Source organism: Ochotona curzoniae, unplaced genomic scaffold (assembly GCF_017591425.1).
Source record: "Ochotona curzoniae isolate NIBS_2020 unplaced genomic scaffold, NIBS_Ocur_1.0 contig_2404, whole genome shotgun sequence".
In the NCBI taxonomy this organism is placed as follows: Eukaryota; Metazoa; Chordata; class Mammalia; order Lagomorpha; family Ochotonidae; genus Ochotona; species Ochotona curzoniae.
Genome location: NW_024465451.1, coordinates 9,466,650 through 9,491,032, shown reverse-complemented (window position 1 = coordinate 9,491,032; position 24,383 = coordinate 9,466,650). Strand labels below are relative to the sequence as shown.

General features: G+C 46.1%; 1 protein-coding gene across 4 annotated transcripts in view; it reads left to right on the top strand.

Moving 5' to 3' along the window:
• Positions 1–14,852, top strand: part of TRIT1 (tRNA isopentenyltransferase 1) — a 45,440-nt gene extending 30,588 nt beyond the window's left edge. For 2 of the 4 annotated variants that reach the window (XM_040974283.1, XM_040974285.1), the window contains 7 exons: positions 1,238–1,380; positions 4,844–4,955; positions 5,287–5,399; positions 5,632–5,709; positions 10,141–10,250; positions 10,561–10,678; positions 13,731–14,852. In XM_040974283.1, coding sequence (XP_040830217.1) covers positions 1,238–1,380; positions 4,844–4,955; positions 5,287–5,399; positions 5,632–5,709; positions 10,141–10,250; positions 10,561–10,678; positions 13,731–13,897 — 841 coding nt within the window. In that variant the 3' untranslated portion in view covers positions 13,898–14,852. Of the gene's footprint in view, positions 1–1,237; positions 1,381–4,843; positions 4,956–5,286; positions 5,400–5,631; positions 5,710–10,140; positions 10,251–10,560; positions 11,002–13,730 lie in introns of those variants that run through there. The other 2 variants (XM_040974284.1, XM_040974286.1) reach the window with 2 other exon arrangements.
• Positions 14,853–24,383: the final 9,531 nt, after the last annotated feature.

The following is a 24,383-nucleotide window of genomic DNA, read 5'->3' as shown; positions in this document are numbered from 1 at the left end:
TTATTCTCTCTCCTTTTCCTACTTGATTTTTTTTTTCTTATTCCCTCTCCTTGTTTTGATGCATGTAAATGAACTGCAGTGCTTGAGAGTGGTGTCTTTAGTGAGAGGCGGGAGGATCCAAGCAGTGGAGAAGATTAGAAGGCCTTTTCTGTTTTCCTTTGGGTTTGAGGCTGTATTGTAACCCCCAGATGAGTGAGATAGCCACTATTGTATTTTTTTTTTCTCATAGATCCTCTTTGAGTGACCAGTGATACTGAAAGACAAGGGGTCTCTACTCCTGTGTTAGGGTTTCAGGAAGTAGAATTGGGTCAGGAAGAGAAAGATCAACTTTCCAGCTGATAAGTTGCAATCACCCAGAGTGGTGAAGTATAGATTTGGGCATTAAATTACCTGGGGCTGTTTAATATAGTAGATAGCGACAGAAGTAGATTGTGGCTTAGGAGTAAGTGGGTGAGTTCTTTCCTCGGTGATCATGAGCCAGTAGAGCAGTGGATTGGTCAGAAATATTCTTCATTAATTTTAGACATATTTAAAAAGAAAGTTGAGGAGCTGGATATGCAACATACTTTTCTACTGTGGGAAAGGCACGCCAGCGAGCCCAGGCTTGTTGGCTTCTAACAAAGTGTCCCAAACAAGCTCTTTTAACTGCTTACCTGAAAATTCTGTTTGTGTAGAAGCAGCCAGTTTCTGAACGTATTTAACTGTTTTCAGGAAGATTTATATATGTTTACAAGAATAATGTTTTTATTTTACCCAACATTTTCTTTAGTTCCTTTCAGAAGAAAACTAAGAGCGCAGTAACCCTGGACATGCATGTCTTTGGGACCTTAGGCAATAAAAGTGACAATGAAGTTTCTTTTTTCGTTTCTCTCTTTATCCCTTCCTCTCTCTTTCTCTCTTTCTCTCCTTCCCTCCTGCCCTTCCTTCCTTCTTACAGCTACAGTTGGGCTAGTCTGAAGCAAGGAGCCAGTAGCTTCTTACTGGTCTCTGTGTGGGTGACAGAGTCCCAAGTGCTTAGACCATCCTCTGCTGCTTTCCCAGGCACATGAGTAGGGAGGGAGCTGGGTCGGAAGTGGTGCAGCTACTATCTAACCAGTACCGAGATGGTGGCTACACCACAGCACTGGCCCTGATAATGAGTAACTTCATCCTTGTTTCACTTCAATACAAATATTCCTAATGGCTTATGTGCCTGAATCACCTGTGCTTCTCATACCTCTCCTTTTGAACACTTTAGGAGCTTGCAAGTGTTTGAAGAAACAGGAATCTCTCACAGTGAATTTCTTCATCGACAGCACACAGAAGAAGGTGGTGGTCCTCTTGGGGGCCCACTGAAGTTTCCTAACCCCTGTATCCTCTGGCTCCATGCTGACCAGACAGGTAAAAGCCCTCTGATGTCCTGGAGTATGTCTGGCAAAAACTGGGAAAGATGAGTTCTTTTATGAGGGGACTTCAAAAAAATGTGTTAAAAAGTGAAATTAGGGCCTGGCCTGGTAGCCTAGGGCTTAAGTACTTGTATTGTACACGCCAACATCTCATATAGATGCCAGTTTGTGTCCCAGCTGCTCCACTTCCCATCCAGCTTCCTGCCTGTGGCCTGGAAAAACACTTAAGGATGCCCCAAAGCCTTGGGACCCAGCACCCATGTGGGAGACCTGAAAGAAGCTCCTGGCTGTTGGCTTTGGACCAGCTTAGCTCTGGCCATTGTGGCCACTTGGGGAGAGCAGAAACCTAAGGCTTTGAGACGTCCTCTACTGCTTTCCTAGTCTACAAGCAGGGAGCTGGATGGAAAGTAGAGCAACCGGGATATGAACTGGCACCGATATGGGATCCCAGTGCATGCAAGGTGAGAATTTTAGCCACTAGACTACCACACCGGGCCTGAATTATTTATTTTTATTGAAAAGGCAGATTTACAGAAAGAAGGAGAGTTAGAGAGAAAGGTATTCCATCTGCTGGTTCATTCCTCAAGTGGCTGCAATGGCTGGAGCTGAACCATCTGAAACCTGGAGCCACGGGCTTCTTTCTGAGTCTCCCACTTGGGTGCAAGGTCCCAGGTCCCTGTGCTATCCTCTTCTGCTTTTCCAGTCCACAAGCAGGAACCTGGATGGGAAGTGGATAATCTGGGACATGAAACTGGCACCCATATGGGATCCCAGTGCATGGAAGGCAAGGATTTACTGAGCTGTTGCACTGGGCTTGAGGTTTTCTTTCTTTCTTTTTTTTTTTTAAACAAAAATTTTGAAGTATTCTTTATATATGAAATGTTTAGGATTATAGGTGGCTCACTAAACAATAAAGAAGTGTTAATTTTATTATGATGCCTTGGTCATTGACTAAGGCACATTGCCATTCCTGCAAGTATTTGTCTGAAAAGGGAGGAAGGGTGGTTTTTCCACAGGGTTAGTCAACCAAGAGTAGAGGAGTTGGATGGAAAGTGGAGCACCTGGAACTCAATCTGACTCCCATGTGGGATACTGGCACTCCAGGCAGAAATTAACAGGCTGAGCCGTGGTGCCAGACTTACTTTTTTTTTTTTTTTAAAGATTTATTTTTATTATTTTTTCATTGGAAAGGCGGATATACAGAGAGGAGAGACAGAGAGGAAGATCTTCCGTCCGATGATTCACTCCCAAAGTGAGCGCAACAGGCCGATACTATGCCGATCTGAAGCCAGGAGCCTCTTCCGGGTCTCCCACGCGGGTGCAGGTTCCCAAAGCTTTGGGACCTCGACTGCTTTCCCAGGCCACAGGCAGGGAGCTGGAAGGGAAGCGGGGCTGCCGGGATTAGAACCGGCGCCCATATGGGATCCCGGGCGTGCAAGGCGAGGACCTTTAACCACTTGCGCCACCGCGCCGGGCCCAGCCAGACTTACTTTTAAGGAGTTTCAGATACCTGACAGTGGCTAGATCTAGTTGGCTCTGTTGGCCATTTGGAAAGTGAACCAGCTAGATGGAAGATCTCTCTTTCTCTTGCTATTCCTTTTAAATAAACAAATCTTTTTTTTTTTTAATATTTGTTTATTTTTACTGCAAAGTCAGATATGCAGAGAGGAGGAGAGACAGAGAGGAAGGTCTTCTGTCCGATGGTTCACCCCCAAGTGACCGCAATGGCTGGAGCTGAATCAATCTGAAGCCAGGAACCAGGAACCTCTTCCAGGTCTTCCTCGTGGGTGCAGGGTCCCAAGGCTTTGGGCCGTCCTCGACTGCTTTCCCAGGCCACAAGCCAAGGATCTGGATGGGAAGTGGAGCTGCCGGGACTAGAACCAGCACCCATATGGGATTCCAGTGTATTCAAGGCCAGGACTTTAGCCACTAAATCTTAAAAAAAAAAAAATACAGACTGAGGCTGAGCATCTCATTTTAAGCTCTTTTTTTTATTGTCTGTAGCTGTATTAAAGTTTTTGTTTTGATTTGACTTATACTTTCATTTTATTTGCAAGGGTAGAAAGAGAGATCTTTAATCTACTAGTTCACTCTCAAATGCATATAGAAGCTAGAGCTGGACCAAGCCAAAGCCTGAAGTCTGGAACCCAAAACAAACATTCCATGTGAGTGATAGGGAGCCGAGTGCTTGAACCTTCATCTGTTGTCCCTCAGCAGGAAGCTGGCCTGGAAGTGGAGGATCTGGGACTCACACCAGGCACTCTGAGGTAGGATGGAGGCATCTGAAGGACAGGTCTGAATGTTGTAGCAAACACCCATCCTGACCTCATTATTATTCACTGTTCTGCTTGGTTTCATAGGTGAAAGTACACCTAGGATGGCTTTAGATTAAAATTCCTCATTCCTATCCATGGAAGAGGTTCTTAAAATAGAAAATTACACAAAGGGTAACAAATGTAATGACCAAGGACTGGTGAGACGGTTCAGTGGGTAAATCCTCACCCTGCATGCACCAGAATCCCATATGGGCACTGGTTTATATCCTGGCTGCTCCACATTCCATCCAGATCCTTGTGTATGGCCTGAGAAGGTAGTAGAGAATGACTCAAAGCCTTGGGATATTGCAACCATATGGGAGACTGAGGAAGCTGCTGGTTCCTGGTTCCCAATGGGCTCAGCTCCAACTTTGCAGCCATGTGGGGAGTGAATCAGTGCATGGAAGATCATTCTCTCTGTCTTCTCTCCATAAATCTAACCTGCCTTTCCAATAAAAATAGATGTATCTTCTTTTTTTTGTTTGTTTTAAGATTTATTTATGTTTATTGGAAAATTAGATATACAGAGAGGAGGAGACAGAGAGAAATATCTTCTGTCTGATGGTTCACTCCCCAAGTGACCACAATGGCCAGAGCTAAGCCAATCTGAAGCCAGGAGCTTCTTCCGGGTCTCCCACACAGATACAGGGTCCCAAAGCCTTGGGCAGTCCTCGACTGCTTTCCCAGGCCACAAGCAGGGAGCTGAATGGGAAGTGGAGCAGCTGGGACATGAACAGGCGCCCATATGGAATCCTGGCGCTTATAAGGCAAGGACTTTAGCCGCTAGGCTACCACACTGGGCCCAAAATAAATATATCTTTAAAAAAAATTTAATGTCCAAAGTTAGGTATGGTAGACCTGAAAAAGCAATGATCATATAGACCCTACAAGAATAAAATATTTCTCCTTCATAATAGCTGTAATTGTAAGTTCTTTCTTCATGTCTGTGCTTAATTCTGGCTGTTTTTATTTGGAGTTTACAATCTTAGTGTGAATAAATATACTATGAATTGTTATTCAGTCTTGTGAAATCTGAATCCTTTCTTCCGGTTGAATAAATTCTGTTTGTGGCAGTCTATTGGTTCACCATGAAGTATATGCAGTACCCACAATTTGTTGGTTGATGAACTGATTTAATTCCAGTTCTCGATGAGCGCTTGGATAAGAGAGTGGACGACATGCTTGCTGCCGGCCTCTTGGAAGAACTAAGAGATTTTCACAGGCGCTATAACCAGAAGTTTGTTTCAGAAAATAGGTGAGGCTTTGACTGTTCCCATGCCCTGCATCCCCTGCCCGTGGTTAGTTTCACGTCTACTTGTTCATGAACATTTGTCCTAGGGATTGGCAAGGCTTGGGGAAGGAGGTTTGATGTACTTACTGCAATTGTAGTTTTCTGATCTCCCAAGCAGTCACTTTTTAAGGAAGCCACCTAGGAGCTGGAAGGGAGAGAATTTCAAAGTCAGTAACTGAAAGCCAGGCTTTCAGTTTTCTCATCTGTGACCTGGAACGGCTTGACTAGATCCCCTCCAGGACCCTGTCAGCTTTCAGCAGCAATGGCTCATCTGCGGATGCTCTCCTGTTCCCAGCCAGGACTACCAACACGGTATCTTCCAGTCGATTGGCTTCAAGGAGTTCCACGAGTACCTGATCACTGAGGGAAAGTGCACACCTGAGACAAGTAACCAGCTTCTAAAGAAAGGTGTGAATTCCTCCATCGTACCTAGTCTTGGATCTCCTTGGGTGTCAGAGGACCCTGCTGGTGTGGTCTGAGAAAGGGCTGAGGCCAGAAGAGTTCCAAGTGGCCATCAGCTCGGAATCGACATTTTCATCCAACAAGTCTAACATGTACTGACTCTCTCTTCTGGGCTGGGAGGGCCTGCCCTTTTGGCAGAGTTAGAAGTGATTGTTCTTACCACTGCTGTATCTTTCAGGTGTTGAGGCTCTGAAACAAGTAACTAAGCGATATGCTCGGAAACAAATCCGGTGGATTAGAAACCGCTTTTTGAGCAGTAAGTTTCATTTTTCCTGCTATTCTCAGGTTTGTTTTCATTAGACTAAAGTCCTTGGCCAACCCAGAAAATGAACTTTGGTTTCTGAGCCATTTCTCAGATTTTAGATCTGCATAGGGAAGGATCTTCTTCAGGTGAAAACCATTGAGTTTTCATTGAGTCTTACTGCTTGACCGGATGGATACTGGCTGCAGACAAGCAAGATGGATGCACAAGTTTCATTTTCTTCTTTTTTAATTGGAGAGGAGAGACAGGAAGATCTTCTATCTGATAATTCACTCCCCAAGTGACAGCAACAGCCAGAGCTGCACCTGATCTGAAGCCAGGAGCCTGGATCCTCTTTTGTTTCTCCCATGTGGGTGCAGGGTCCCAAGGCCTTGGGCCGTCCTCGACTGCTTTCCCAGGCCACAATCAGGGAGCTGGATTAGAACCGGTGCCCTTATGGGATCCTGGAGCATTTAAGGCAAGGACTTTAGTAATTAGGCTACTGTGCCTGGCCCACAGCAGTTTTTTAGCAGAGTGGTGTTTCAGGCTGACTTGAGCGCCACTGGTTTTTTTGTTTGTTTTTGTTTGTTTTTGTTTTGTTTTGTTTTTTTTGGTCTTTTTTTTTTAAGATTTATTTATTTATTTGTAAGGGGTGCAGGCCTAGATATTCCAAGCTTTGGTTCACCCCCCAAATGGCTACAACAGCCAGGGCTGAGCTCCACCCAGGTCTCCCCACTGGATTGGCAAAGACCCAGGAACCGTGCTGTCTTCCATTGCTTTCCCAGGCACATTTTCAGGGAAGTAGATCAGAAATGGAGCAGTTAGGACTCAAACTAGCACTCTAATATGGGATGACAGCATCATAGGTGATAACTTAACCCTCTGAACCTTGGTTCTGGCCCCTGCTGATTTAGGCTTATATCTGAAGAGGAGTTAGATTTCTGTCAGGATGCTTTCCTAGTTCAGATGGTTTCAGGGTCACGTGATACCTGCACTGCTTCTCCCAGCATCTCCAATGCATGGTGCTTCATTTTGCTTGAAGTCAAAGTTTCATTAAGAAGTGGAAGGAACTTCTCATTCACTGACCTGTGCTGTCTTTGGCACTGACTTTGGTACTATATACTTACTATATACTTATAAATTGGGGGGGGCATTTTATTCTCTTTTTTATTTTGAATTTTATGGTACAATTCCATAGGGTGTGCTATTTGCCGCCCCCCCACACACACACACACTATATAGACTTTTTATTGAGTCTTTAAGGTAGGTGTTATTTCCTTTTGGATAAGAGAGTGAAGTAATTGATCGGGATTTTACTCTGTTGGCGCTACCTTCAGACCAGAGAAGGTCTCCCCAAGAAGCTGTTGAACTCATCTGGACAATAAGATGCTAGACTCTATGTCTGGTATATGCTTGCAATGAAGGAATCTCAACTGAACTTGAACTGTGGTTACACAACAAGGTGGAGGAATCCACCATGGGGAGAGGGTTGCGGGAGGGGTGGGGGAATCCCAGTACCTATAAAACTGTATCGCATAATACAATGTTAATTACCAATAAAAAAAAAAGAGAGAGTGAAGACCTAGAGAAGCTCAGTGACTTGCCCCCAGACCCTAGCTAGTAGTCAGGAAGAAGGAGTGAAGGCTGGCTCCAGAGTCTGCACTCTTTGCTTTATGCTGCCCTTTCTGTTTCTTTAACTGTAACATCAGCTAACCACCATTACTATTCGCATTGGATAAGAAATTGTATTTATTGGGGCCCAGAGAGGTGGCCTAGTGGCTAAAGTCCTCACCTTGAACACTCCAGGATCCCCTATGGGCGCTGGTTCTAATCCAGCTCCCTGCTTGTGGCCTGGGAAAGCAGTCGAGGACAGCCCAAAGCCTTGGGACCCTGCACCCGTGTGGGAGACCTGGAGGAGGCTCCTGGCTTCAGATTAGCTCAGCTCTGGCTGTTGTGGCCACTTGAGGATCGAATCATTGGACAAAAGATCTTCCTCTTTGTCTCTCTTCTTCCTCTCTGTATATCTGCCTTTCCAATAAAAATGGATCTTTTTAAAAAAAATTGTACTTATTGGATAGTTATGAGCTAATAGAAGATGAGTTTAAATGAAACTTCAATTTTATCTCATGAATGCATTGTAAATGTGCCTCTGAATCATCCCGTGTTTACCTTTTGCCAGTAGACTTCTGCTTTCAGTTATGGACAAGGCCAGCTGAAGCCTTCCCCTGTTCCTCACTGCCTGCTTTATGCTCTGGTCTGCCGTGCCACCACTGACGGCTGTCCTGGTTGTCCCCTGTCCCCCCTCTATCTGAGTTCCCCACTGGTTCTGGTGCCAAGAGGCTCTTTATACTTTTTTTTTTTTCGAAGCCTTCTTTCCTTGCATGTCCTGTTAGAGAAAAGTCTGAGTAGCAGCTGAAGTTGAAGTTCAATACTACAGATTTCTAATGCAGCTTCTCTTCTCCCCAAGTCTCTCTCACACAAAAGTCTAACAAAAGACTTTTTTGTAATAATTTGGAAGTTTTCTATTGTGGTCAAGCCACATAAACTTCCCCCATGTCTGAGCCTGGTGGTGGGGGTAGTTGTCCATGGCACAGTGTGTCAGAGTCCTATTCCTCACTCGGGTGTCTGCCGGCACAGTCCTGGTGCTAGAGTGAAAGGCACAGCTGCCCTGTAAATCAGGAGACGCATGTGATTGGTCAGGGCTGGTCTACTGGGATATGGCTCTGGCAAGGGGCCAGAGGGACTTCCCCACCCCGGCTTGGCCTTGGATTCTAGCCAGAAATAGCAGCTGGGAGCCGAGAACTTGTTGAAAGGTGCTTAGACAGGGCACAGAAGCCCAACAAAGGGCTTAGAGGAGAAAGGAAAATGTAGAGTGGCCTGGAAACAGGTGCAGAGCTTAGCCAAGGCCAGGTGTGCTGTGGATGCCGCCTGCACCCTCCTGGTCTCACCTTTCCGTGCGGTGGCAGATGCAGCCCAGTCCAGCCTATGAAGAATCTTATTTGTGGTTGGCACAATCCAAAGGCCAGCACCTGCCAGCCGTTGGCATCCCAATGCCTTTGATGCTTTGTCCATGGGGCGATGCTCTTTGCCTTTAAGCAACTGACTTAACCTAGCCATGAAGGCAATGGAGTGTCTGTAGGCTGCGACAGCTACCAGGAGAGGCTGAGCTCTTGGTATCGGTGATTGAAAAGGTATAAAGTGTTTTGCTATATCCAGGCTCATTCAGAAGTGATGACTACAGGGTGCTTCTTAGGTGCTGCTGTAGATCAGGTTCTTAAAAGAAGGGTTTCTGTCCTGTCATCTCCACCATCTCTTTGGTACTGTTGTTCCCAGCCTGTGATTTTTGGGATGTATTGAGGTCTTTTGTGAATGCCAGGGAACTGAAGGGGTGCATCCTTAGTCTCCTTTACCTTAAATGTCTCAGAGCAGAAAATTTTTTGACTTTTTTAAATCTTGGAATACTGTGTGTACATAATTAGATTTCTTAGGGATGTGACCCAAGTCTAAGCCCAAGTCTTCATAAACATTCATTTATGTAATAGACATGATCTTATATACATAGCTCAAAGAGAAGTTTTACACAGTCTTTTTGATGCATCTGCATTTTATTTATTTATTAGAAAGGCAGTTAGAAGCAAAACAGAGGGAAAGACAGAGCCTGCATTGGCCAGGACTGGGCCAGGCTGAAGCCAGGAACCAGGAACTTTACCCATATCTCTCACATGGATACCAGTGCTCCAAGCATTTGTGCCATCTTCACCTTCCTTCGCAGGCTCAGTAGCAGGGACCTGGATTGGAACTGGAGCAGTTAGGATTTCAATTGGATTGCAAATGTTGCAGAAGGCAGTCAAATTCAGTGTGCCACCACATCAGCTCCTAAACCTACAGTTTAAACTGTGACGTATCACGTGAGATCAGTTGAAAGTTTTTTCCACTAGTGATTTCACATCATTGCTCAAATTGTTTCAAATTTTGGAGCATTTCCAAAATTTGGGGGCATTTTGGGTTTTGTGTTTTCAGAGTAGGGATGCAAATCTGAGACTGGACTACTCTTAAATAAAGTTGGTAGATCTCTGGTCACAGCGTGCCGTTGCTCTAAGATGTAACCTAGAACACATACTTCTAGCAATGCTTTTCCTCCTGTGATGTATTACCTGCAAGTTGTAGCCCAAACAGTGGTCACTCAAGCTGTCATTACTCTATTCTGGTGTGCTGGTTGATCTGAAAGATATTGCACTTGAATCTAGATTACACCGTTGGGTTTACTGGTTACTCACTAGATCTTTCTTGGATTGTAGTTTATGTTTTTGGTTAGAATGACTAGCATGGTTGGGATGTTTATTCCCTGGGTCCTGTGTGTTTCCCTCGAGGAGTTTGAAATCTCAGAAGCAGAATAGATTGTGTTTGGGAAGTTGACCTCTCACAATGTTTCTTTGTCATCATTAGGACCTGGTCCTAGTGTGCCTCCAGTATATGGCTTAGAGGTATCTGACGTCTCCAAATGGGAAGAGTCTGTTCTGGAACCTGCTCTTGAAATTGTGCAAAGTTTCATCCAGGTGATTATCAATCATAGTACAGTCTGTGGTCTGATTTTCATAGCACTTTCCTTAGCTGACACCTTTGTTGCTATGTGGGGAAACAAAGCCTTCCTTTCTGTAGAGTAAAGCAGAAGGTCTGGCTGCTTTTAGATCCCTGGCAGCTGCATTTCTGCATTTTAAAAGGTTGTTGCTAAAATCTGTTCACAACCCACCTGCTCTGTAGGATGATTAAAAGGAATTCTGGGAAGGTCCCACTCCTCTGCATATCAGAAAAGTATACCCAAATCTTGGTCAATCAAATGCTTCCCTCCACTTGTTGTTCTTTTAGGGCCACACACCTGCTGCCACTCCAGTAAAGATGCCATACAATGAAACTGAGAATAAGAGGAGCTATCACATGTGCAACTTCTGTGATCGGATCATCATTGGGGACCGCGAATGGGCAGGTAGTATGTGATGAAAGCTGTGTGGAAGTCACATTGACTTCCTGAAATTTTAAGATTCTGAAAGGCCGAATGCTTATGTGTAAAGGGGCAGTCAGATTCTTCTAAGAGTCTGTGCATGAAATTTCTTGGAAGCTTTCTCGAACTGTTGGAGAGTTGTCTGTTCTGAAATTTGAAGGAAGATCATATGCCCTCTAGCTTCAGCACTCTCTGACTTCATGATTTTGGCCTTTCGTGTTTGCGCCTCAGTGGGGGTAAGACAGGCTTGGGAGGAAAACCAGGTGGTTCATCCCGGAGAAGTGGGGAGGGAAGCAAGAAGGAGTGCAAACACTCATGGGTTTGGCCTTCAGAAGCAGTGTCTCTTGGACCTGGCGTGTTGGCCTAGTGGCTTAAGTCCTCGCCTTGAACATTCCAGGATCCCTGTGGGCGCTGATTCTAATGCCAGCAGCTCCGCTTCCCATCCAGCTCCCTCAAGCAGTTGAGGATGGCCCAAAGCTTTGGGATTCCGCACCTGTGTGGGAGACCTGGAGGAAGTTCCTGGCTCCTGGCTCCTGGCTTCGGATCGGCACAACACCGGCCATTGTGGTCACTCGGGGAGTTAATCATCACTCCCCAACAGAATATCTTCCTCTCTGTCTCTCTTGCTCTCTTTATATCTGACTTTGTAATAAAAATAAATAAATCTTAAAAAAAGAAAAAGAAATAGTGTCTCTTCCAGGAAGTTTTAAGCTAGGAGGTTGAGGTAGTGATAGTTGCTCAAGCTGTGATGGAAGGACATTAACGCAGACTGTGAGAGTCTATTGGACATGTGTATTGAGGGGGTGCCCCATCACTCTGCTCCCCGCCCTATGCTGAGGTTTCGTGTGGCTACTCTAGGACCTGGCTCTGCCCCTGTCGCAGTTGCACTGCACTCCGCTGTCTGATTTCTGCCATTGCCCAGTCAAATCCCAAAGGCTTCTTCCCTGAGCCGTGGATTTATGTCATATTTAGAAACACATGCGAGAGTCACTCATTTTAGGCACAGTAGGGTTTATAATTTACTCAGTGGCTGGAATCCTGTTCAGAGTTCTTCTTTGCATGGGATTCTCAGAGAAGTCGATTTTTCTCCCCATACCAACCAGTGGAATGATTAGGTCTATTAACTGGGAGCTCTGGCAAAATGAACTCCATTGTCAGCCCGGGGACGGCTGTGATCGCCCAGCTAGCAGAAGAAGCCTCGATTGTCGCTAGCTTATAATGATGAAAGGGGACGAGAAAGAGTGTCTGATTGTGTTTTCTGAAGGAAACTTAGTGCTTCGATTGCCTGAATGTGCTTCAAGGAGGGCCTCCGAGCAGCAGCCTGTGGGGGCCGTTGTGCGCTTAGCCTGTGTGAGCGCTTCTATAGTGCCATCTGTCCAGTCCTTGCTCCCTCGCCTGCTGCCAGGGTGAGCCAGGCTGGAGCCCCGTGCTCGCCTTAGGCGCTAGCTGGAGAACAAAGCTGATTTTTCTCCCCTGGTCTTTGACTTCTAACCTCTTCCATACCATCTTTTGTTTCTAACCCCTGAAGGAGTGACACTTTAGATACTTATAAAGGATAGTTCAGTCTAGTCGTGTATCTGTTCAAGCATTCCCAGACAGGATTGCGTTGCAAAGAACAGGATGGTAGAAACGAGCTGCTCTGAGTCAGTCAGATGGTGGGGCTGCCTGGGGATGCGAGGAGGGCACTTGCTGTCTGACTCGCTGTCAGTGACCTTTCCACTTTCTGGCTTGTGTGGGCCTCGGCAGAGGTCTTCAGATGCAGATGCTCCTGATTCTGTTCAGCAGTGTGTGCTTGGAGAATGAGAGTCTCATGGGTCAGTCCTTCAAGAGGTTTCAAGGACACGGGACAGGACCACCTGGGAGATGAGGGAGGGAGAGGCAAAGCAGCTTTGTTCCTGGCATCTCTGTAGTGCTAGACACTGCAAGGTGAGGCACGACATGCCACCTGTCCTGCAGTAGAAATAGGATTTAAATTTCCAGCTTTGTAGCTTTACCCTTTGAAATGTACCTGAAACAGAGACCTGATTCTGGAAAGTGGGGTCTCTTTTTTTTAAAGGTTTATTTTTTTAAAGAACTTTTGTTTAAAAGATAGGATTACAGGGCCCGGCGCGGTGGCGCAAGTGGTTAAAGGTTCTCGCCTTGCACGCCCGGGATCCCATATGGGCGCCGGTTCTAATCCCGGCAGCCCCGCTTCCCTTCCAGCTCCCTGCCTGTGGCCTGGGAAAGCAGTCGAGGACAGCCCAAAGCTTTGGGAACCTGCACCCGCGTGGGAGACCCGGAAGAGGCTCCTGGCTTCGGATCGGCATGGTATCGGCCCGTTGCGCTCACTTGGGGAGTGAATCATCGGACGGAAGATCTTCCTCTCTGTCTCTCCTCTCTGTATATCCGCCTTTCCAATGAAAAAATAATAAAAATAAATCTTTAAAAAAAAAAAAAGATAGGATTACAAAGAGAAGGAGGTCTTCAGTTCACTGGTTCACTTCCCAGATGGGCCACAGAAGCATTAACTGAGCCAGTTTCAAGCTACAAGCTTCTTCCAGGTCTTCTCCATGGAAGGACTTAAGTCATTCTCTGTTGTTTTCCCATGCCATAAGCAGGGAACTGGATTGAAAGTGTGGAGCAGCCAGGGCACAAACAAGTGCCCATATGGGATGCCAGTGCCATGAGTAGAGGTTTAGGTTACTATGCCACAGCACCAGCCAAGTAGGATCTCTTTTAAGGAGCTGTATTGTAGATCAAAGCAAAGGAGTTTACCTGCTGTATGACCCTCAGCACATGGCGTAGACCTCTCTAAACTTAGAGGAATGTAAAAGGAGCACAAAGCCCCTTGATAACAGCAGTCTACACTAGTTTGCTAGCTAGCCGGTCTTATCGCATGTTCTTCCTTTAACATAACTAACCAACAGTGCCAGTACCATGTTGACACTATTATTTATTGTCAAAGAAAATGATTGTGTAGTTAATTGTATTTGCTTTCAGTATTAATCTTAGAAAATCCTAATGAGTCTTTTGTTTGACTTGATTTTTGTCTTATCAGCTCATATAAAATCCAAATCCCACTTGCATCAAGTGAAGAAAAGAAGATTGGATGCACAAGCTGTCAACACGAGTGAATGTCAAAGTGTTTCCCAAGACTGTAACAAAGAACTTAAAGAGGAGGGATGTCCAAGGCAGAATGGTCCAGAGCTGGTATCCAGCTCCTGAGAGATGCGCCCGGTAGCCGAGGCAAGGGGAAGCAGTGTGTCTGCCGTCGGGGGCTGAGAAGTGCTATGCACTGAGGCTCCTACCATTTTATTTTGGTTGGTGTTGTGAAGTTTCGTGTTCTCTGAAACGGGATCAGCAGGACTCGTGAGCTGCCTGTGTGGCTGGTGTGTCTGGCAGCGCTGTGGTTCCAGAAGGGATTTTTTTCCTTTAAACCTTAAAGGTTTAAAAAGAGGCACAGATTGCACATTTTTATACTTGCCGATCTTTTAAATGGTGAATGCCAGGATTCACTATATCCTTTAAAAGAATTTTTTTTCCCCTGATGCCAGCTAAAAATACCTCATTTCCAGATGCTTTTTGTAGATAACTGAAGTATTGTGAGCTGCAAATCAGGAGGTCTGGGTTTAAATGAATGGCAGGAAAGGACCAGCTCCAGCAAGGTGATCAAGTGAACAGAGCCAGGTCTTGGAATTGCAGGAAGGAATCCGAAGTGGCTGGGACTTGGGACTTAAACCAGGAGGACTAAAATTTCTTGAGCTGCTCTTATGTGATAATTACTATCACTGGTATCTTTCTGTTGATTTACAAATACATATTCTTACACAAAGTGAAAGAAAAAAACCTGCAGGAGCCTTCTTGAGCCTTAAAAAGATAGAAATGTTAATAGTCGGTCAATGTACAGTATGTTATTAAAATGATAGTTTTTCAGGCAGCCTGACCTTCTTCATAGATATCTTTATTCCTGTAGTAGGTGTTTATTGGGCAGTTAGTTCCTGGAAGGCTTCCATCCAGACAAGCTCTTTTTCAAGATTTGTTATTTCTTATTGAAGTGTCTTTTCTGGAATGACCAGAACTGCTGGTACTTTTAAGTACATATCTATTTATATAACATGAGTTTGAGCATTTCTGAATGTGTAATTCACAGCATTGATTAAATTCACAAAACTGTATAAGTCATGACCACTGTTTCCAAAACCTTTTCATCACTGTAAACAGGAACTCGGTACTTGTGTAAGAATTTCCCACTCAAATATGTTCTATTTGTTCAGAATTTGCTGCATGAGATCCCGAACTAAGCAAGAGGCTTAGATACGGAGCTGTGCTTCTTGCGTTCTTGGGGCTCACAAACTTCTTATGGAAACACAACCAGCCTAGGTAAGAGTACTGAAGGTCGTAGCAGTTGTGTAGGGGCAAGCTTTGGGTGCAGCGGTTCAGTTTCTGCCTGGGATGTCCACATTGTATCAGAGTGCCTGGTTGGAACCCCAGGGCAGCTTTCACATTCGGGGGAGGGGGCGGCAGATAATGCTTCCTGATTATGCCACTTGCCTGGGAGACCCAGATTGAATTCTAGCATTCTAGGTTAGGACCAACTTAGCCCTGGCTACTTTGAATGTTTGGATAGAGAACAATGGATGGAACATCTCTGTCTATAGCTGTGTCTCTGTTTCATAAATAATAAATAAACGAGGGGTTGGTATAATAGCTCAATTGGCTAATTCTCTACTGGCAAGCATCAGCATCCCACATGGGCACTGGTTCGTGTTCTGGCTGCTGCACTTTCCATCCAGCTCCCTGCTTGTGGCCTGGGAAATCGCAGGATGGCCCAAAGCCCTAGGACCCTGCACCCGTGTGGGAGACCTGGAAGAGGCTCCTGGCTTCTGGCTTCAGATTGGCTCAGCACTGGCCTTTGTGGCCGCTTGCAAAGTGAAATGGGATAGAAGATGTTCCTGTCTCTTCTTCTCTCTGTAAATCTACCTTTCCAAAAATAAATAAATAAATCCTTAATAATAATAAATACTTTAAGGATTTATTTATTCGAAAGGAAGAGTTAGAGTGAGAGCACTTCCATCTGCTGGTTCACTCCCCAGATAACCACAACAGCCAGGGCTGGGCCAGATGGAAGCATGGAGAGAGTGGTCATGTCTGCTGGTCGCTTCCCAGATGGCCATACAGCCAGGGCAGGCCAGGTGGAAACCAGGAACCTGGAATGTCATCTGGGTCTCCCACCCAGGTAACGAGAGCTCAGTTGTTCCAGCTATCTTCCACTGCTTTCCCAGGTACATAATCAGGGAGCTGGACTGGAAGTGGAGCAGTTGGGACTTAAACTAGTGTCCCTGTGGGATGCCAGTGTCACAAGCGGTAGCTTAAAGCCAGGTAGAATGGTATTTTAAAAGAGTTATGTAGCATTTTGTTGTAGAGGGGAGAGGAAGGGAATCATGGAACAGAGAACTTTTTTTTTTTTTCAAATTGGAAAGGCAGATGTACAGAGAGGAGAGAGGAAGATCTTCCGTCTGATGATTCACTCCCCAAGTGGCCATAATGGCCGGTGCTGTGCCAATCTGAAGCCAGGAGCCAGGAACCTCTTCAGGTCTCTCATGCGGGTGCAGGGTTCCAAGGTTTTGGGCCGTCCTCAACTGCTTTCCCAGACCACAAGCAGGGAGCTGGATGGGAAGTGGAGCTACTGGGATTAGAACCGGCGCCCATATTGGATCCCAGTGCGTTCAAGGAGAGGACCTTAACCATTACGCTATTGCACTGGGCCCGAGAGAACATTTCTGTTGGCCCTGAAAAAACTGGTTCCCAGGTGCTGCATGTTGAATGGAGGCAGCAGTGAAAGAACTACCTTAATTCACCTTTTAAAATCATGAAATTGCAGAGCCTTCCCAGCCTTGGGCTGATTGGACTCAGGAATAAAGTTGTGTTTTGGTCAAAGAAACCGCTTGTATCTAGTCCATCTTGTTCCCTGTGTGGTATAATTTTCCCTGTTCAGTCTCTGAGAGCTAATGGTGGGAGGCCTAATTTCCCCACGAGGAATGGAGATAGATATTTGCAAAGCGCTAAGCATTGCCAGGTGCTTCGCCACACAGCCCTGGGAGAGAGGTGCTGTTGCCATTGAGCTATTAGCCAAATGGGGAAACCAAGGCTCAGCAGGTGGCAGGGCTCGAACTGAGGGGAGGCCAGTGGATCTGAGCTCTTCAGCACTGTGCTCGACAGGCTGTTTTTAGAGGACGAACCTTAGTCTTTCTGAAATATTCTTCATTCAAATTGCTAAATATAGATTAAAGCATAAAAGAGATTTCAGTGGACAGGCAGGAAAAACGAGTTGTAGTAATCCTACCTCAGAAAGTCTATAATCCTTCCATCTGAAATACCTGGAGCAACAACTTCTCATGGGAATCGCTGCAATCTTTATGACATGGAAGGGAGGAATTTTTTTTTTTTAATAAACATAAAAAAAATCGTAGTGATTTGTATCTTTGAAGTGCATACTAAATTCAAGGCCCTGTGGGCAGGTCATTGCCCGTTTTTAGGAATCAGCTCTGGCAAGGTGGGATTCCTTCACCAGCAGGCAAGAGCCCAGGATGGTGAGAACAGCCACTAGGCACCTGCCTGCCATCCTGCTCTATTTCCCTTCTCTGACTTTGCAGTTACATATAAAGAGGGGCACCAGCTCTGCCTTGTCATTGTCCTAAGCATGCAGATGGGACCATCTTTGGGGCTTCTTGTGCATGTGGGGAAACAGGCTCAAAAACATGGTTCCCAGTCACAGAACAAGTTTTGACAAACTCCTCGGGACAAACCTCAGGTCAGCTGTCACGCTACCAGATCTCTTTGCAGGCTGCCCTGGGCTATCAGTCAGCCTTGAGTAAGGGTAAGGAGCACCTGTCTCAGAGCATCTGGCCTTAACTGATCTCCAGGCGAGCAGAGCACTTCAGTCCAGGTACCCAGCGCTTTAACTCTGTCACCAGCAGTGCTGTGTAAATGGCTTGGGTAAGTAATGTAGGGAATCCTAGCACTTGGCATGCTGTGAAGTTCATCTACCTCTATTAGCAGTAATCTTGATCATGTGTTGCATACTTTGCTCATTTCGATTCCCCCCACCCCACGTTTTTTTCACTTCTTATTAGAAAGGCAGATTTACAGAGAGAAGGGGAGACTAAGAGAAAGATCTTCTACCCACTGGTTCACTCCCCAAGCAGCCGCAATGGCCAGAGCTGAGCTGATCTGAAGCCGGGAGCTTCTTCTGGGTCTCCCACGTGGGTGCAGGGTCCCAAGGCTTTGGCCATCCTCTGTTGCTTCCTCAAACCACAGCAGGGAGCTGGAAGGGAAGTGGAGCAGCTGGGAAACGAAGTGGCACCCATATGGGATCCTGGCGCATGCAAGGCAGTGCCTTTATCTATCAAGCTACTGCGCCAGGCCCTGTTGTTTTAAGTGGATAAGCAGCACATTGAAAAGAACTTGAATTCCTAGTCTTTATGGTATTATATTTGAGTTTCAGGGCTAAGCAAGAGACAAGCTCCCCTGTAGTATCTGCTTTGAACCTTTGTAACTCAGTAATTATTTGTATTCTTATCCTCAGTTTAGTCTTCTACCAAGAGGATTTTTCTGCTGAAAACAAAAAATAAGGCAGAACACTGAAAACAAAACCATCACACACACACACACACGCAAGCTTTTGTGAATGCAGTGTCCTGCATCTGTCCCCAGCACCTAGAAACAAATATTTATGTATATTAATTGCACGAGTGCATAAAGTGTATCTCTACATAAGAAATCTGTTTCAATTATTAACTCCCCTTTAACCTGGATGAAGAAATCTTGGGATAGTAGCCACAGGCAGGAACTTCATTGTTTGATTATCACCTACTGGGGCAGTTTGGGCTGTTTTCTGAAATGTTGGCTTACTGGTCATCTGTAATGCTATTCTGAATTCACACAAAGCGAGCTGCGTGGTTGTGTCAGGGTAAAAGGCTAAGTTGCTGTAGCAAAGGGATTCAACAATGGCAGTGGCTTCAAGAACAAAGAACTTGATTCTTTCTCACCTCACAGCTCCGGGGGGAGTTAACCTTTCCAAGTGAGCTGTCCGGGTCAGTGGGGCAGCTGTACACCAAACGGTCATTCAAGGACACAGGGCCACTCGAATCCTGTTGCTTTTCCCTCTGGAGCCAGGGCCTCATCTGCATGCTTGAAGCTGGGTCACCGCCAGTCCCAGCCGGTGGAAAGGGAAAGGGAGAGCAAGCTGGGAGGAGACGCACCCATGGCCTGAAGGCCTCGCCCCTGCAGTGGCATGCATGCGTCTGCCCGCTCTCCATTGGCAAGGCCTGAGTCATATGGCCACACCTGCCTGCCAGCCAGGCTGTGAAATGTAGTCAAGCCATGTGCCAAGAAAAGACTGGGAGAACAGATTTCAGTGGACAACTTGCAGTCTCCACTAAATTGGTATCGTGGAATGAACACTGAATTCCAGGCTCATTTAGCTAATTAGCTCTGTTAGTTTGCTAGGGGCAGATCTCCCTATTTTCCCATCTGTGAAATTCATACATTGTGTGAGCTGACCTCTGAATTTTTTCAAAGCTTAACAAAATCCTGGCTGGTGGGACTTACAAAATGAGAAAAATGAAGCATTAAAGGGGCTGACTTTGTGGTACATAGGTTAAGCCACCATGTGCAATGCCAGCATCCCATATGGGTACCAGTTTGAGTCCTGTCTGCCTTACTTCCTATCCAGCTCCCTGCTTATGTACCTGCAAAAAAGCAGCAGAAGATGGCCCAAGTGTTTGGTCCCTGCCACCCACATAGGAGACCCAGATGGAGTTCCTAACTCCTGGCTTCCATCTGGCCCAGTCCTGGCTGTTGCAGCCATTTGGGGACTGAACCGGCAAATAATTCTCTATCTAGTTCTTTCAAATAAATAAATAAATAACTATAAAGCAGTTAGCATTACTGGCAGTGCTGAGACTGTGAGCCATGGTGGGGAAGAATATGACTGGTGATTGTCTATTCCCAGGCTATTTTTTTTAAGAGACACTCCAGTGGAAGCATGATGCCCTTCGGAAAATTCATGATGGGCATACATTGTGAATCTGGAGGGGAGGGGAAGGAACTTGGGAGAGAGGGAGGGGAAAAGCCCAGTGCCAACTATATTGTATATAAAAAAAAAAGTTATCCATCCATTTGAAAGGCTTAGTCTGTTAGTCTGGGCCTGATGCAATAGCATAGTGGCTAAAGTCCTCGCCTTGAATGTGTCAGGATCCCATATGGGCGCCGGTTCTAGTCCTGGCAGCTCCACTTCCCATCCAGCTCCCTGCTTGTGGCCTGGGAAAGCAGTTGAGGACGGCCCAAAACCTTGGGACCCTGCACCTGTGTGGGAGACCTGGAGGAAGTTCCTTGCTCCTGGCTTTGGATTGACACAGCACCGGCCATTGTGGCCACTTGGTGAGTGAGCCATCCTCTCTGTCTCTCCTTCTCTCTATATATCTGACTTCCCAATAAAAATAAATAAATCTTTAAGAAGAAAATAGGCTTAGGGCCTGGCGTTATAGTGTAATGGTTAAAGTTCTCACCTTGCACGCCCAGGATCCCATATGGGCACTGGTTCTAATCCTGGCAGCTCCACTTTCCATCCAGATCCCTGCTTGTGGCCTGGGAAAGCAGTTGAGGACAGCCCAAAGAGCTTTGGGATCCTGCACCCACGTAGGAGACCTGGAGGAAGTTCCTGGCTCCTGGCTTCAGATTGGCTCAGCTCTAGCCATTGCGGCTGCTTGCAAGGTGAATCATCGGACTAATGATCTTCCTCTGTCTCTCCTCTCTGTATATCTGACTTGCTAATAAAAATAAAATGAATGTTTAAAAAAAAACAAAAAAAGAAAATAGGCTTAGTCTATAGAGAGGGGGACAAACAAGAAACAATCTTCCACTGATTTAATCCTCATATGCTTTGTGCTGGGTTGGGCCAAAGCCAGGAGCCAGGAGCTTCTTCTGCCTCTCCAATATGAGTGCATGGACTCGAGGACTTGGGTTGTCTTCTGCTGCTTACGCAGGCATGTTAGCAGGGAGCTGAATAAAAAATGGAACAACAAGGACATGTACCATGGCCATAAGGGATGTTGGAACCATAGGCAGCAGCTTTACCCACTATGCCACAATGCTGGTCCCAGACTATTTTCTTGATGTGGTGGAAGAAAAACCCACACTACATGTATCTGAATACTTCCTGTCTAGTGTGCTGTCCTCTGTAACCTTTGGGGAATTGCTGGAACTGCTGCAGTTTCAATGTGTATAAAATAATGCTGTTAGCTCCATTCTAGGGTACAGTTCGAGTTCGTGAGGTCATTTTGTAAAAAGTCTAGCATTTTGGGGCCCTGCATGGTAGCCTAATGGCTAAAGTCCTCACCTTGTAAGCGCCGGGATCCCATATGGGCACTGGTTCTAATTCTGGCAGTCCTGCTTCCCATCCCGCTTGTGGCCTGGGAAAGCAGTCCCGGATGGCCCAAAGCTTTGGGACCCTGCACCCACGTGGAAGACCTGGAGGAAGCTCCTGGCTCCTAGCTTTGGATTGGCTTAGTTTCATGCACTGTGGCCACTTGGGGAGTAAATCCGCGGTCAGGAGACCTTCAATCTTAAAGAAGAAAAGTCTAGCATTGGTACTGTGATACCTAGAATGTGGTCGGTTATAAATCGGATTTTTCTGCTTCACTGGAGCAAGGTTGTTAATGGTACTATACTAATGTATGGGTTAAGTTTGGGTAAGTTATCAGTTCTCAGAAGTCACCTGGGCAAGCTGTGACTTAAAACTGACTCGTGTATACTGCAGAAGGCCGCAGTGGGAGCCTTGGGCTTTTCCCGCCACCCAGCTGGGCCTTTCGGTTTTGTTGGGATACAGGTGGTTTTTCTAGCTTTTGCTTGAACTCTTCACCTGCAATGCCCCAGTGCTGATTCCTCCCCTGGTGAGCTGTGCATCCTTCACCTGGATCTCCTGTCCTCCACTGCTTCGAGAAAGCTCGCTCAGTTCCTCCGGGAGGCTCAGTGTCTCCTTCCCACGTGTGTGCCCCACGCTCTGTACCTGAGTGCTCATATTAGCGAGTAGCTGCATAGCGCTGTGCACCAGGCTCTCTTCCAGTGCTTTTACACATTAACTCACTTAATCCACGCTGCAGCAGACGAGTGGCTCTCGTCATTGTTATTATTAGCCCTGTGTTAGAATTGAAGTGAGCAGAGTGGTTCAGTGATTTTCTTTTCCCCCAAGGGCAAGCCGGGATTTCAAACAAGGTGGGTGGCTCCACAGGCTGCGTTCTGCCTCATGATTCTGCCCCATGACATCGTACCTGCGCCTCCTCTTGCTCCCAGTGGAGGGGAAGTTAGGACAGGATGCAAGTCCTGCCTTAATGCTAAGGCGGAACAGAGAGGCTGTTTATTTGGACATGGTGGACTTCTGTGAACATAGACGCAGCTACTCTTCACTGTCTGCTTCCTTCACATAATATGCCTTAAGACAGGTGGGCCAAATAATTTCTAATGGATGTTCTATAAACAGGCACACATATTTAGCTTCATTAAAACAGTAGCTGACTGTGTCTGGACACACAGGTGCTTACTGGGCACTCAAAAGGACACTGAGGGTGAGTCGCTGTCCTTTGCGCGTTTCTTTCTCCCTGGCACCTGCAACGGAGAGCCTGCCCAAAAGGTACTTGGTCAACGTGTGTGTGTATGTTACTGTTTATGCCAGTCTTTTAAAAACTTTTGCCAGCTTTACTGAGGCATAATTGACAAAATTGTATGTAATTAAGGTATGTAATGCAATGATTGGGTACACGTATATATTGTGAAATGATTACCAAAACCAAGTTGGTTAGCACATCCAGTAACATTTGTTGAGCTTGGATCTGAAGCCAGTTTGGGCCAACTCCAAGCCCATGCTCTAATGACCTGTTCGGTTTCTCCTTGGACATTCCTTTAGAGCTTTTATTTTTTTCCTTAATTGGTGCTTATTTTTATTTTATTTGAAAGGCAGAGAGACAGATTTTCTGACTGCTAGTTTGCTCTCCCAGTGCCCATAACTGCTGGTACAGGGCCAGGTCAGAACCATCCAGTTGTCCCATGTGCGTATCGGGGATCTGAGTACTTGAACCAGCGTTTGCAGCCTTCCGTGGTGCACAGTACCAGGAAGCTGGTTAGGAAGCCGCGTGGCCAGGACTGCAGCTCTCTGATATGGGAAATGTGATCTTCCCAAGTTGAAGGACTCAAGGGAAGGTATGTGGGGGGAAACATCTTGAAGAACCAATTCTCCTAAGGTGTTTGTGGAATGGGCATTTTGGAGCAGCTGATTAAGCTGCCATTTGGGTCATCCGCATTGCATGTCTAAGTGTCAGATCATGTCCCAGCTAACTCTGCTTCTGCTCCAGCTTCCTCCCAATGCACCTGAAGAGGCAGCAGGTGATGGCCCAAGTACTTGTGGCTCTGCCGTCCAAGTGGGAAATCTGGATTGAGTTCCAGACTCCTTGTCTCAGTCTGGTCCTGTTCTGACTGTTGTGGCCGTTTGGGAAATGAACCAGCAGATGGAAGATTCTTTTTGCCTCCTTTCTCTTCATCCCTTTCAAGATTTTATTTATTTGAAAGACAGGGAGGAAGAGGGCTTCATCCTCTGATTCACTCCCCAGATGGCTACAATGGCCAGGGTAGACCAGGCTGAAGCCAAGAGCCAGGTCGTCTGGGCATTCCATATATGTGCAGGGACCCAAGCACTTGGGTTATCCCTCTGCTGTTTTTCCAGGCACACCAACAGGAAGCTGGGTCAGTAGTAGAACAAGCTGGGACTTGAACCAGTGCCCATATGGGATGCTGGCCTTGCAGGAGGTGGCCCAACCCACTGTGCCACAATACTTTCTTTATTTCTTCTTCCCTTTTTTCCTCATTCCCTCCCTTCCTTCCAGTCATTCAACCTTTCAAATAAATATTCTTTAAAGATGTTAGTTAGGACTCAAGGTAGAAATGAGACAAGCGTAACTAACTTAAGTAAAATGATGAATTTGTGGTTGGGTTTCTGAAGTGTTTCATACTCAAGGACAGAAAAGTGTGCATTCCGGACTCAATTTATACCATTTAATCTGCAGCTTCAAAGACTCTCCCTCTTTGCACATCACCTCCCTCATCTCCCATTGCAAGCAGCCTTGTCTATGTGGCCTTATGAAGAAAGGGGTTATTGGCATGTGCTTGCTACAACATGATGTACTGGACGGAGGTTATGCTGAATGAAATAAGCAAGTCCCCCAAATGACAAGTGCTGTATGCTGCCACCTCTCTGAGGTCTCTGGAGCAGCTCCATTCATAGAGACAGAAAAGGATGGTGGTTGCCAGGGAGAGAGGCAAATGAAGAGTTGTTTCATGGGATAGAGTTTCCATTTTGCAAGATGGGAATGTTTGGAGATTGGTTACACAACAGGGTGAATGCACTTAACACTACTCAACTATGCACTTACAAATAGTTCTCTGGTAAGATTGATTTACATCACAGTTAAAATCCCAGGAAAGGACTCCATTAGCCCAGCTTGGGTTCGGTGCTTTCTCTGCAGCCCATCAGCTAGACAAGGGGACGGATTCCTAAAAGGACATGACAGTTCTCATGGAAACCAAATGGATGCAGAGGAGGCAGCAGGAGTCCCAGAAAGAGGGGAGGGCAACTGGACAGACCAGTCAGGTATACCTACTG